The sequence below is a fragment of the Colossoma macropomum genome, unplaced genomic scaffold, assembly GCF_904425465.1.
Source record: "Colossoma macropomum unplaced genomic scaffold, Colossoma_macropomum, whole genome shotgun sequence".
NCBI lineage: Eukaryota > Metazoa > Chordata > Actinopteri > Characiformes > Serrasalmidae > Colossoma > Colossoma macropomum.
In genome coordinates, this window is record NW_023494799.1 from 27,147,651 (window position 1) to 27,161,936 (window position 14,286).

At 40.9% G+C, this 14,286-nt stretch overlaps 1 protein-coding gene across 2 annotated transcripts in view; it reads left to right on the forward strand.

Moving 5' to 3' along the window:
* nek7 (NIMA-related kinase 7) overlaps positions 1-14,286 on the forward strand; it is a 76,692-nt gene that overhangs the window by 39,151 nt on the left and 23,255 nt on the right. For both annotated transcript variants that reach the window (XM_036586919.1, XM_036586920.1), the window contains 3 exons: positions 2,545-2,653; positions 3,557-3,664; positions 10,676-10,770. In XM_036586919.1, the coding sequence (XP_036442812.1) occupies positions 2,545-2,653; positions 3,557-3,664; positions 10,676-10,770 (312 nt within the window). The remainder of the gene's footprint in view (positions 1-2,544; positions 2,654-3,556; positions 3,665-10,675; positions 10,771-14,286) is intronic.

A 14,286-nucleotide genomic window follows, 5' to 3' on the forward strand; every position in this document is an offset into this window, starting at 1 on the left:
AGTGTTCTTCCAGTCTTCTAACTTAACTTTTAATGCAGAATTTTTTTTTAATGTGCTCTGCTTATCTGCAAGTATATCCTTCATTGTCCTCATTCACATCAGTTTTCTGTGTGCAGTCTATTTTCCCTCAGCATTTCTTCCATTCCTGACAACCGTACAACTCAGCACTTCCAACCTGATGCTTCCAAATGAATGGCGTGCATGTAAAAGGCGCCCTTCCCCAAATCTCATCCTTCTTTAACAATGTGGAGTGCAAACAAGCTCTCGGGGCAAGGCTTTACTCAGTTGTATCTGAGAGATAGGAGCTGGTAAATGAGGACATGGAGGATTAGTTTTACGAGGGCTTCAGCCTGGCAGCCTTTAAGAGGCATCATAACATACCGATGCTTTCAGTCGGATATTAAGGCCCCGTCAGCTCACGTGTGCGGTTCCCTCAACGGTCTCTCATGCTTACTCCTCACCTCTCTCCACCTGTTCACATTCGCGCATCATTCCGCACTCCTTTAATTAGTATTATTTATTTATTAAATAATGTCACTCCAAACGTGCACATCAGGGTTAATCCCCTCCGCACTGTGAAATAAATATGACCGAACAGCGTGCCATATGTAAAACAGAAGCTCCAAATGCATGAATTTACCATTTTTTATTCTTTTTGATTTTTTTTCACTTCCTCTTTCCCCTCTTTCTCTGTCCATCTCAGGATTCAAATGAAATCAAATGGCCTCTTCATTTGCATGCACTTACAGAATATTGCATGTGCCGTGTTTGCTTTTTAAAGGCACGGAGGGGGCTGCTGCGCTCCCCCATTGACATCAAACGGCCTTCTGATATGCAAATAGAAGGGCTGGGGAAGAATAGATCCACCGGCTTTGTTTGGATGTGGGCCAAGGTTTCCTGGGCTTGAGACTGCATGCTCACAGCCGCTCCAATCATTTCAATGAAAGGGAGGGGGTTAAAACAGGCAAAGTGAGCATTTGCACAATGGAATAATAAATCGGCCTTAAATAACCTGCACAACTACATATATATATATTTTTTTTCCACCACATTTACCTGTGCTGACAAGCAGGATCACCTCATTGCTGGTGACTCAATTATTTAGTCAGTGCACAAAAGGTCAGATAATTACTGTTGTTTTGGTTAAGTAAGCTTCATTTTGTCTTAATTGTGTAACATTGAATTAATTGGAACTTTGAAGCTGGGTTCATGACCACTCATGCACCTCCTCTGCATGCTGAGAGCATTGGTGCTAAAAGCACAGTGACTTTCCATAACGCTGCGGTAATGACACTGTCAAAAGGCCTGCAATACTTTCAGTCACATGAAAGTCCAGAATATTGGTAAGTTTCATGTTTAGCTAACCTCCTGAAGCAGCTTTTGGTCCAGTTTAGTTTTCAGTGGTAATAAAGTGTAGTTATGCTCTGCTTTGAAAAAGATATTTACATACATTATGCTTAAGTAAAGTTTTCATTAGCATGGATGTTGTCCCCTAATTAAGTTCCTAATTGTAGCACTACATGGTGTTTAAGAGGTGAAAACAGGTCAAGTGAGGCCAAGAGGTTGTTCAGAGGTGAATTAAGTGGTCAAACCTTCATTGTGCAGATACACATACTCAGATTAGTAGAGTTGTGGTCCATTACAAGGCACACACAGAGGTGTCCCATCTAGGAAGAGTCGAGAGGAGATGATGTGATGAGTGAGAAGTTGTCTGTTTGATAAGTTACCCTTAGCTGAACTCTTACTAACATGTGCCTCCCTTCTCAGTATGATCATTTCAATGCAGACAGCATGATACTAAACACATTTTTCAAACTGTCTGAGCTACTGATGCACCGAAATAAAAATTTTTGGGTGAAATTTCTGCCACAGAATTCAACATCCTTAAAAACAGGTACAGTTCCAGCAGTTTAGTTGTGTGCAAAGGTTTGGGTGCCCTTAGTCAAGTTACGTTGAACTTTCTACAAAGAACACTTCTGCACATTTTAATGAACAATTATTGTTTATTTGCAGCTCCAAACATATTGGAAAAAACATACATGGCATGTTTTATCATATTAACAGTAGATGAAGATTTTTGGTTTTGTTCCCTGTAGAGGATGTGTTAACTTCATTTTACTCAGTTTTACTCAATTGTTGAAAACCAGCAAATTGTGTCATTTAACCTGGGGGTGTTCAAAGTTTTGTATGCGACTATATACTTTGCACTTTGACAGTGTTTGTAAATGTTTTTTGTCCTTTCAAAAACTTTTGCACATAACATAATGCTTATAGGGACTTTCCTGTTCGCTGCTGTTGTTTGGTGTATCTGCATATGCCATATTTTCAAACCTGTAATGGAGAAGTCTTTTTTGGCATTGTTCCTTTTCCATGATTAAGTGATGTTCTCTCAAGAAACATTGTGTAAATGCTCAAGCTCAAGTGGTTCAGTTCATGAGGAATCTCCATTGACTGTCTGTGGTCATGTTGGCCTCAGGCCTTTATGTCCAGCCTTGTTCAGGGAGAGCTCGTCTTGCATTGAGGGTTGTGTTCTTCTTTCTGCAGCATTTCAAGAAACAGAGGAGGCTGATCCCTGAAAAGACTGTATGGAAGTATTTTGTTCAGCTCTGTAGTGCACTGGAGCACATGCACTCCCGACGCGTCATGCACAGAGGTACACGCATACACTCAGATGTTTCTGTACCATTTGAGCTGCATACTTGCTAGTATCATTTGAACTGTGTACCTGCTTGGCCAAATAGATGTTTTTGCTCCCCTTAAAACGTTTGGTGACGTAAATGTTCTTTCTAATATTTTGTTGTTTATGCTTGTTTATTCCCCCTGTGCCAATAAAACTTTGTCCTTTTTTGTTTTGTTTTTCTATTATGCCAGCAGTCCTTGTTTTATATATATATATATATATATATATATATATATATATATATATATATAAAATTTTGTAAACTAATAGAAATGGCTCAAAATTAGAATAATTAGAATAAAATGTCACTACATTAGATAATACAATACAGTTCTTCAGCACTGCAGCACAACTGGAAACCACCTCCCCTCCACAAGCAGAACGCTGTACAGACACTGGCCTCTGCTCTGTCATTCGCCACCCCTGTATACAGCCATTTCACACCTGAGCCATTCAATTCACATCTGATTCTCCAGATCGCACCTTGGCTTCTAAACATATTTCAGTGTGTTTGTTATTGCTGGGAAGGCCTCATGTCCTCAGGTGCTAAACTTGAAACAGTGTGGTGTGTCTCAAAGCACATGGTTCCTATAACGTCACACACACACATACACACACTCTGCCCTTAAAATGTCTAACGCTGGTCCCCCCAGTCTCTTAAAGGTGATTTATATCTTGTCCTTTCCTGGATTTAGGGATGTTTCCTTTGGTTCTGTGTAGTCCATGCAGTTCTGTTTTGAGTGTTTTATAGAGCATAGGTAGTTTTCCACCTACTTTCTGTCTCACTTTATTTCTGTATGTTTCCCTCCCCTCACTCATGTACAGTGTGTGTCAGTCTGATAAGTTACTCCATCTCTCTCTCATTTCTTTTTAAAGACATAAAACCAGCCAATGTGTTCATCACAGCCACTGGAGTGGTGAAACTGGGTGACCTGGGTTTGGGACGTTTCTTCAGCTCCAAAACCACTGCTGCACACTCTCTAGGTAAACCTCTTTCATCTTCATCTCTCTCTGTCTCGCTCTCTGTCTCTCTCTCTCTCTCTCTCTCTCTCTCTCTCTCTCTCTGTGCAAAAAGAGAGAGAGACAGAGTACGGCAGTAAGGCCCTTTAATCACTGGAGGAGCTGGATGTGTTTCATTAGGCCTTGCTGCGAGCAGAACCATGTGTCCGTTATAAAGCAGTACTTTCCGCCAGCCCCCGCGGCCAGTTGGGAGCAAAGCGTGGCAGGCTGTGTATCCATTTCATTGAGCAGTTAGGGCTTTCCTGTTGCCTTGACCCTGCGACCCTTCTCCTCACACATAATTTCTACATAGAGACAGCAGCCAGGCTACGACTCTAAATTAAAGAAAGAGAAAATTTGACTGGTGGTGTCGAGGACTCTTATCTAGTACACCCCATCTTGTCTAGTTGCATCTGCCCAGGAATGATACACTCATGGCAGATGAAGACGTCATAGTCGCCTCCTCTTGTTAAGAGGCCGACTCAGGAGGTGCTGGCCTGGACGGGTGCTTTTGACACTTTTTAGTGCACTGTTTATTCAGCGTTACATGTAATTTGGAGAAACATCAGCAGTTTACTCAGTGTTTTGCTTACTTCATGAATAATACAATCCTTTTGTGGAAACTGTTCGCAATGGAAATCAATCCCAAAATGACTGTTTCAGCGGTATGTCCTCCCAGTGTTACTATTGGTCATTCAGAACTAAATTTTAGCTCAGCCTGTCCCCTTCGCTTTATCATGTAGCATAGTCTTATGGTGGAGAAGTTACATTGCAAGGTCAGCTCACTTCATTCATTTCTGTTGTTTTTCTACCCAAACCTTACTATAAAAATGATTGAATATCTGTTTTTGTATGGGAAAGGAATTGAGCCTTATTTCTTGTGGCTCCACCGAATGTGCTTGTTTTTTCGAATTCAGCACAGCTCACAACAAAAACCAGACTCAGAAAATGCGTATGACAGATGTGACAAAAAAGCTGAGTCCACAGCACCCTCTACAGGTCAGCTTAGTGAAGTCCATCCTCAGTCAGACCCCAGTTAGGAAGTAAGACCTTATTCGGGACTTGATAATAGTGTCTGAATGATGCCTGAGTCACCAGAGGACCACCATGTAGGGGGAAACGTTGTGCTCCATTTACACGTACTTTTGGCAGTGTTGTCCTGCCAGATCTCCTACAGACGGCCATGTTCTGGTGTCGTAACCAGGTTTCTTTTAAGACTTGCAAATTGTGCCTCAGATGTGCTTGGTGTGCTTAAGTATTGACAGATGAAATAATTCACACACAGCTTAAAGGTAAGCCTTGAGGGGTGTTTTTCACATGCAGTTAAAAAGTGTGTGTGTGTGTGTGTGTGTGTGTGTGTGTTAAGGATGTGCAGTATTTGCTTTGTTATCATTATCCCAATACTAGCCTTTGCAATTGTGATTTGACAACACTTGCAGTGTGTAAATAAGCCCTCAAACAAATCACCAAATGTAGTTTAGGGTACTGTGATCACCCTGAGTAGGGCTGCTATTACGAATTATATTAGTAATTCAGTAATCTACAAATTTTTTTGACAGTGAAAAAAAGGAATCAGTGTTTTCATTTAAGATGTAACTGAACAATAACAAACAATGCATTCAGCCTTCAAACTGCAAACCCTATAATTTCCAATTCAAAGAGAAGGTAAATTTTAAGTAATTCATGATTCAAGTAATCATGGCAGAATCACGACACCAATCCACACACACATGGTACGTGAGTTTCTGTGTTTGGATGAATTAAGACTTTTACAGGACAGTGCAAGACCCTGCATCTTTAATTTAATTACCAGTCAAAAAAACTGAAGATATTCATTTTTGAAGAGACATTTCTGAGGAGATAAAAGATAACCCACTCGTGTAAGCAAAGTCAAAGGAAAATAACTGAGTTTCTAAAACTAAAGTTCAAAAATGATCAAAAGATACAGACGTGTTTGGGATTACTTGGATTGTGAGAGGGCGAAAATGCAACCAGCCTCTAAGACTTAACTTTGGAGGTGTGGAAAAATATTTCTAGAGATTTCTTTGAAATACTGAAAGCAAGTCAACCAAAAAGAATGGGAACTCAAAAAAATTTCTTTAAAATAAAATGAAACTTGCACTTAATCACTGTTTTGACTGGGAATTGAATAAATGACAGATGGCCTCTAACGTTTGCAGTGTTGTATGTCATCCAGCACACATCAATACTTTTGATCAAAATAAGGCATTCCAGTTTTTGAGCATGTCACACTATTGATACACCATTGTGATCTAAAATTGCCAGAAATATAACAATCATAATATACAGTAGTAAAGTTGCAATATGGTATTTCATCTGTATCATGCAGACCTGCTGAGTGTGTGATCACGTCATAGAACTCTCCTGCTGTTGCAAGTCGTGCTGGGTTCTCTGTGCACAGGCTGAGCTAAAGTGGAGTATGAAATTCATGAGTGTCTCCTGGCAGGTTAAATTCACCCAGGGGCATGGAGACCTAGGTCTATGTCTCCCTCTGGGTGGGTACACTAAAGTCCCCCTGCTCCAGCTCTGTCTCTCTTGCTCTCTCTCTCTCTCTCTCTCTCTCTCTCTCTGTGTGTGTGTGTGTGTCTCTCTCGCCCCTCGTTCCCTCTCCCTGGCTGCATGGGGGTGGTGGTTATAGGCGGGGAGGGTGCTGGAGGAGGGATTGTGGCTTGACAGTTTGGGCTGTAATGAGACAAACCACCGTGGTAGAACACTGCGATGCGCACTGGATGGAGGTCCAGGAAGCGCCGCTCCGTGCCTGTCAATTCTTCCCCTCAGAAGCTGAGCCGTAGCCTTTTAACTCTGTCTCTGAGTGGCTCTGCAGCCCACAGATACAAACAAAGCCAAAGAGGGGGAGTGAAAGATAGAGAGTGAAAAAAAATCACTCTTTTCTTTGCACTTCCTGCCAGAGGCTTCTTCCCCTTTAAATTAAAGGGGGGTGGGGGTGTGCGTTAGTGGGTGTGGAGGGGACAGCAGCGCAAAGGAAAATTTTGGGGTAGGGGGATAACGTTGAAAGAGGTGGAAAAAAACATGGAGGGGTTTAGAGTTTACTTATTTTGCAATTAACAGTGGAATCAAGTCACATTAATTACATTTTAGCTCCTCATTCAGTGCCACATTGTCTACATTAGAGTGCTCTTCTGATTCTGTGTAAAGGTGCACAATTAAAATAGGGGCGTCTGTTTACTTAATTTTTTAAATCAATCAGGATAATAAATTTCCTTATAATTGTTGTATTGTTGAGAGCCAGTGGTAATTGGGTTTTGAGCATCCGCCCCCTCAGAAAACTATTTCACTCACTTCACAGAGAATGCATCCTAATGTCATAACAATTCATAATAATGGAAATCAATCCCAACACGACTTTCTGTTTATTTGCATGAATAAGTGATGTGCTCTTAATTTGGTATGCTGCTGGAATGCTCTCGCTGTAGCATCTGGCTTTTATGAAACTATTAGCATAAGAGAAGATGATTTTTAATCATCTAACAATGGTTGTTGAGGGACGCTGTTCAAACAGCGCTGGGAGACCCGAGCGTAAGCAGAAGCGCAAGTGTTAGCACCCGTTAAAAGATCTCGGTAGTTATTCAGTCAATAAAGAGATTAATTGCTGGTTTTTGGAATTATAGATCAGCCATTATTATGCAGGAACCTTAAGGACATAACATAGATCTGTGTGCTTGACTTACTAAATTAATAAAAATCAGCAGTGCAGTGCCGCCTAATTGCAGTGGTGATTGCATAAACACTTTCAGATCATCATTTCTGTGATTATCTTCTTTTCTTATGTCACTTAAAAAAAAAGAAAAAGGGCAGCAGTTGTGGACAGCAGGTTTGATTTGTACAAATTGCGTCATAGGACGCAGCAGTGAGATGGAGGAGGCGCTTCCCTGTGCTTTTGTCAGTGATATCCGCAGCTCTGCTACCTGCCTTCGCGTCCTGATGCCGTTTGGTGTTGAAGTGTTTGTCTGGCTTTTGTTCTCGCCACTTGAGACCTCCTTGCGCTCTGTCAGATCTGAGGTGTTTGTGCCAGGGCTAAACTTTTGTAAGCTGCAAGCATTTGTCAGAACGTTTCCCTTTCTCGTTTCCCCCTTCGTGACTCGCCCTCCCTCCATCATCAATCTTTCACGCTTGTTGGCCCGTTCGTTGCTGTGATGATGCAACGAGGAACTTGTGGCTGGCTCCAGAGAGAGCAGTGTGGGGAGTTTGAATGGCCTCCTGGGTCCAGCTCTTCTGCCTGATGGCTATTAGTCACTGCCAATTAGCTGCTTTCCTGCGCACGGCCGTGGACCAGGAAAGCCGCCGCTGCTTGGCCTTCACAATGTTGTGCCACGCACAATGTCTCATGGTATTACAGCATTCAGCATTCACTATAAAAGATTTTCACATAGCCACAACAGCATGACTTGGTTTTGATCTTCACTTGAGAATGCGAGATCAATTTTTGAATCAAGGTCTTGGTAATACGTGTATTACAGAGAATCACTAGCAATAAAATGCAAACATAATGTGTTCCTCTTGACAGCAATGGTATCACTAAATAAGCGTTTTTTTTGTCCTACTACTTACCCAGTATTAACTTCTATTTTTTTTTTTTTAAATGGAACAGATTGTGTATCTTCATAGATTTCAAGCTTTTTTCTCCTTCATGCCATGGCAGATATTGCGATCTCTCTGTATAGTTTTTTTTTTTGGAGTCATTTTTTTTTTCCCTCCCCACAAAAACCAATTGAGAGGTTATAGACTGAGAGCTGAAGTGTAGACTATGTTTAGGCTGTGTTAGCCACAGGGTAAACTGTGACTATGCTGTGGCTTGGGTAAGCAGGGAGCAGTGGCCCACAAGCTGACTTCCTCCTTCCTGTGGAAGCGAAGCAGAACTACAGGCCGGGGCAGACCCTCCGAGGGATGAGTTTTTTGACACAGCTGCTGTGGGTTTTTTGGTTTAATCAGGTAGAGAAGCTCATATAAATACGGTCTGAAAAAGAGAGCTAAATAAAGGTTTGTTTATCTGCTTGCATGTGATCGTGTTTTTTTTTTTTGGTGATGGATGGGGAAAAACAAACTTTACACATCACCTTACATGTGTTGACCCAACTCCCCCAATTCCTTCATTTCCCTAAGAAATATACATGGGCATACCTTCATTCAACCACCTGCTTGTACACCAAGGATGCAAATTTGGGCACATTGTTTTTTAAAATGACTGATCTGTTTTAAAATGGCCTTCCACAATTACTACATAACAATCTAATTGCAATTATTTGATTAGAGATGCATCAATACCGTTTTTTTTTTCAGACCGAGTACAAGTACATATTTTTTTTAGTACTCGCCAATATCAAGTCCAATACAATAATGAATTACCTACTTAGAATTAAGTAGTTGTTAGTGTAAATGAGTGCAATGCAACTTTAAATCATGCACAATTAAATCATTAAAACAAATTAAACAAATTGAAACAGATTTCAAATGGCATGCATTAGCTAGCTATGTTGCATTAATTCCCTTAAAACAAGTAGTACTGCAGTGGAGAAGAAGCAGCGCTTCTGTACTGCTGTAAGTAAAGTATGTCTCATAGTTTTGTTCTCATGCTCCTCATTGATCTCATGTTACAACAGTGCCTGTGTCACGGTGAGAACTGGAATCACATCCGAGGCTAATGCATCCGAGGAGCTCGCTTCTGGAGTTTTATGTCTTGCTGTGTTTTGACTGGTTGATTGAGCTGCAGTTAAATGTCCTCTAGAGCCAGACAGTATTGTCTTTGGTGGCTCATACTGGACATTTGAGTAAACCGTCGTGTCCCAACAAAGCCCATATTTTATATGCTCACACCTGTATGAAAACACTTGGTCCAATTAACATTATATGTGAAATGCAGCCCCTACAGACAGCTCTGTCTATGGACAGTTTCCAATAAAACAGTTTCATTCAGAATAACACGTTGCGCACCAAGTACTCTGCAAACACACTGAGAAACTGCGCTACAGCAGCTTGACTGTGCACTGAAATGTAAACAGTAGGACAATACAGTCTCTATATAGCATATTTTACAAAGACAGTTAAAAAAAATCAATGTGTTAACATTTATACCCTGTGATTGTATTCAGTCAGAGTAAAGTCGGCATATATGGACTTTGGTAACAAACGTTGACTTGTTTGCCTCTGTTTAGCTAGCTTACTAGTGTCCACCTGTATTTGGGAGGTGGTTGTAACTGCGTTTGAGTGTGTTTCAAAATGGGCAGTGTATTCCTGGCGGGTATATGTTAAGAGTGATGTAAAGTGACCAGCGTTTGTGTGTCTGACCTCCACGCTATCAGCACGCTTCACAGTGAGAGCAGACCCTTGTTCATAGCCAGCTTGAGTCATTTGTTCATTAATTATTAAAATTGGCTCAGGATTCCACTGTTAAAAACCATTATGACTGGCTCTTTATGTATAAACAATGCACACATTTAATATCGATCATATATTCCAAGCCTATGTTTCTGCCTTAGACACTGCTGAATGAAAATGGCTGCCTACCAAGATATCAGCTAAACAGAACGTTTGAACTTTTTCCCTCTTACTTTTAGAACTTGATAATGTTCTACAGCAAAACTTGCTATCAGTCGCTTGGAACTACTTTCATGCTCCAAATAATTTTTCACTTGCCGATTTTGAGTCACTATCAGTTAACTGGATTTAATGAACACACCCTTTCCTCTCCATTCTTCCCTGCCCTAAGTTTGTTTCTGTCACTCCTCACTGTATGCATGCATCGTTGACTCAGGATCTCTTTTAGCTCTGAGCAGCCTCTATCTGCTCTCTAGTCATCCGAGGCTGCTGCTGCTGCTTCTTCTCCTCAGTCTGAAACCCCCGTCAATGAAGCATCCATGGGTGAACCTCTCACCTCCACAACGCCTCACTTAGCAAACCAGACATGCCTTTAACTTCTGTTTTTTTTTCTCTCTCTCTTTTCCCCTTTTTCTGATCCAGTGGGCACCCCTTATTACATGTCTCCCGAGAGGATACACGAAAACGGATATAACTTCAAATCTGACATCTGGTCGCTAGGCTGTCTGCTCTACGAGGTAATGTATAGAAAACCATTCCACCACCAACACCAACTCTCTCCTGAACCCTTCCCAAACCCCCACTGATGCTTCTCTGAGACGCAGCGCTACACTCCTTTCCTGATCCTCTGAGCCGGACCGCGCCGTCTGTCGTGAAAATTGCAGTGTGGTTTTGTACTTTATGAGGTAAACGTCCCTGCATAGGAAACCTGGAGTGTGTTTCAAAGTTGGCAGAGAAATCTCAATGACATTTACATGTGTTTTAGATAAGACGCATAGCTTACTTTCTCTGAAATGATACTGCCTGAATAACGTACACCACATTATTGGACACACAGTGAAGTAAACCCTTTGGCTCCAGGGACGGAGTTTTTGCTTAGCACTCAGCACAGACTGATGTAGAAGTTGCACAAAGGTCAGCAGTGTTTTTATACCGAGATAAATGTTTTGACATTGAGCTTGGAGATCTTTGGCATGCTTTTACTGTAGCATAGCCTGCTACCACCTACCGTAATCAATGTTTGCTTCCTTCTGCTAGATCTATCAGTATGTGAGTCAGACTTTTAAATAAACTAAGTTATGTTGTAATGCAGCATTGAGGCTTTTGGAACATAGCTGTGTCTAAGGAACAACTTAGAACACACAACAACTACGTTTATTGTGTGTTTTGGCCAGGATTTCCTTTGACTTAGTTAACCCTTTAAGGGATAAGCCTAGGAATTGTCTGCCTGGACATACAGTCCTATGCAAAATCAGTAACATCAGTTATTGAACACAAATCATAAATGTTAAAAACCAAAATAGTATGCATAAAAATAGAATTTTTAATGCTTTTTTTTTATTACATACAGATTTTTCGCATTTTTATTACAAACAGAATGGAACATTTTGAATTAACAGCAAACCACTTTATTAAACCACTCTTGTGTATATGTATAGGTTTGTGACCATTTCCCAGCTCTGTCAGTAGTCGTTTTAGTTATTTTAGTAGTAGTATTGTATAGAGGTATGCTCTTACTGGTGATATTTATTGCTATCTAGCTGTACAGAGCCATATAACACTCACTTCTCTGGTGTTTCCAGCCCCCTCATTGCCCTCGAAAAACATTTGTACATTTTCAGCACCCATCTTGAAGACAATGTTTGTCTGAAGTCTGATGTCACCTGCTTTGGAATCTAGGAGTTGCGCTATTGCTATGCCAGCAGTCTTGTTTTGGAACTTGCCATGGGTGGGTCTGTAAGGGTAAACCCCTGCTTTGATTGGAACTGCTGGATGGTGTACTTAATCTCACTGGCTGTCAAGCGCTGAGAACAAAAAAGTATATGTAGAAAGAAATGGCCAATAAATTTTGATCTATGTAAAGTGATCTAATACAGAGACAATATACAGGACTCTGCAGATGTAGTGTTGATCAGACCTGGGATTTCACAAGGATTTACGACACACATCACACATGGCATATTGTCGGAAAGTTCAGCTTCTGTAGTTTAAGCTGAAACTTGGTTTGTTTATTTCAAGTTATTTAAGGTTAAACACGTTATTGTGCCACTGGTGCAACGTTTGTCCTTTAAGGGTCAATAAAGCCAATCTGGAATGGAAGGTAACATGCTGTCCTCTGCATCATGCAAATCTTGACTTACATGCATGCTATCATACACACATACACATACACAGACACATTTGCAGAGTAGAAATAGACACATTGTTAGTCCAGCACCCATTCTTCCCTGAATCCCCCTGAGTGATTTTTTTTTTTCCACTCATCTTTTTTTATTCTTGTTGGGGAGCTCACCAGTAGCTGCACCTCCCAAAGTGCCTGGGGCTGAAAAACATCCATCTGAGTTCACCGCTGCTCGGAGACTGCGCTTCTTGGCGCTAATTAGTCTCCCACAATGCACCAGGCCCGGCAGTGTGCCCCGCTTGGCAGCGGCCACGGGTCAGCCGAGTGCAGCGCCGAGGCAAACGGGGAACGGTTGTGATCTCTTAAGCTTCTGTTGAAGAACGGGGCCGAAGCGCTGGGCCCTGAACAGAACAGATCGCTCCCTTCGCCCCGCGGAACAGAGGGGGTCTCTCATCCTGTCCCGCCTCTAGCAGGTCACATGACCTGAGGGGGAATGTTGGGAGGTGATGAGTTGACATCTGCTCGAGTGACAGGTCTGATGATGGGCGAACCCGCTGGCAGTAAGTGTGTGTATGTGTTAAAGCCAGAGAGTCTCTGTTTTTGTGGCAAACTTGGAAGCAGGCGGATTCTTCATGCTTAGTGGTGCAAAGAGAAGGGCTGATGAGGCACATGCACAAAATGGACATAAATGAGTCTAAGGGCTGTCATGATTAATCTACTAAGATTAATAACTAAATTAATTAATGCAATTAAAATTAAAGCCAGCTACTAAATAAAAAAAATAATTGATTAAAGTTTATGGTGCTGATAAATCGGCTTACCTAAGATAAACATGGTATCTGCAGTCATTATGAAGCCATGTTCAGTAGTCTGAAGGTTCTCCGAGGGGGAGTTATTAGCATGCAAGTTGCTTTTGATTTACAGTGCTCAAAAGAGTCTTCGTACATGCTGTTTATCAAATACGGAGACAGATGAGTCTGCTTAGGCTTTGTTGAGATATGTGTTTTCATAAGTATTTTAGCAGGTTGTCATAAAGTTCTCATGTCCTGTTGCAAGTGAAATAATTTGGTAGACGAACATGAGTCTTGTTCAGTATCGATAACTTGACATTCAGTTTCAGTTAATGCCAATTAGTATCAATTTATAGAGACATTTCATGTCCCATATTAATCAGCTAAAGCTGATAGTACCTGTCAATTCTGTATTTTCCACTTCACAGTTAGTCTTCAGTTTTTCAAATAAAGGGAGAAGACTCGTAAAATTGTAGCTGGGTAGAGTTCTTGAGCTAAATGTACAGCTGTCATCTGCATGGGTATGACATGGTGATAACCTAGTAGTCTATCTTGTTAATTGTTAGGAAGTGATAATTTTGAACTTTGTTAGACGTTGTAGTCAGTTTGTTTCATATCCCTGTTGTTTTTTTCTAGGAAATTTTATTTTTATTATGCATTTTTAGCATTCACAATTATAATGCCGATAACTATTTCGGTGCCCATGTTCCATTTAGTCCTGATTCACAACTCTATGTTGATTTTTTTTTTTTCCCATTGGTTTTGTTTTCATATTAAAAAGGTTTGATTCATTTTCAGCTTGTCATTTTTCTGTTTTTTTCTCCAGTAATGTTTTAAAACAGTGATCAAAAAGCGTAACCAAAGGCCGTTAGGTGAATGTGACGTACATATACGACAAGAAAATGCAGAATATTTTTCGCAGTATTTTTGCATCAGAACTTTTTTTTTTATAATTTGCCATGTTGTTCACACTGTGACCAAAACAAACACATGAGCAGTATGTCATCAAAGGCAGAAAGATGTACTTTGTCATTTAAAAATTGGTGGGGAGGCTTCTCTCCATTTTGGAAAAGTGAAAGTAAAATGGAGCGCTTCATTGCTTCATTCATGAGCTGGAACTT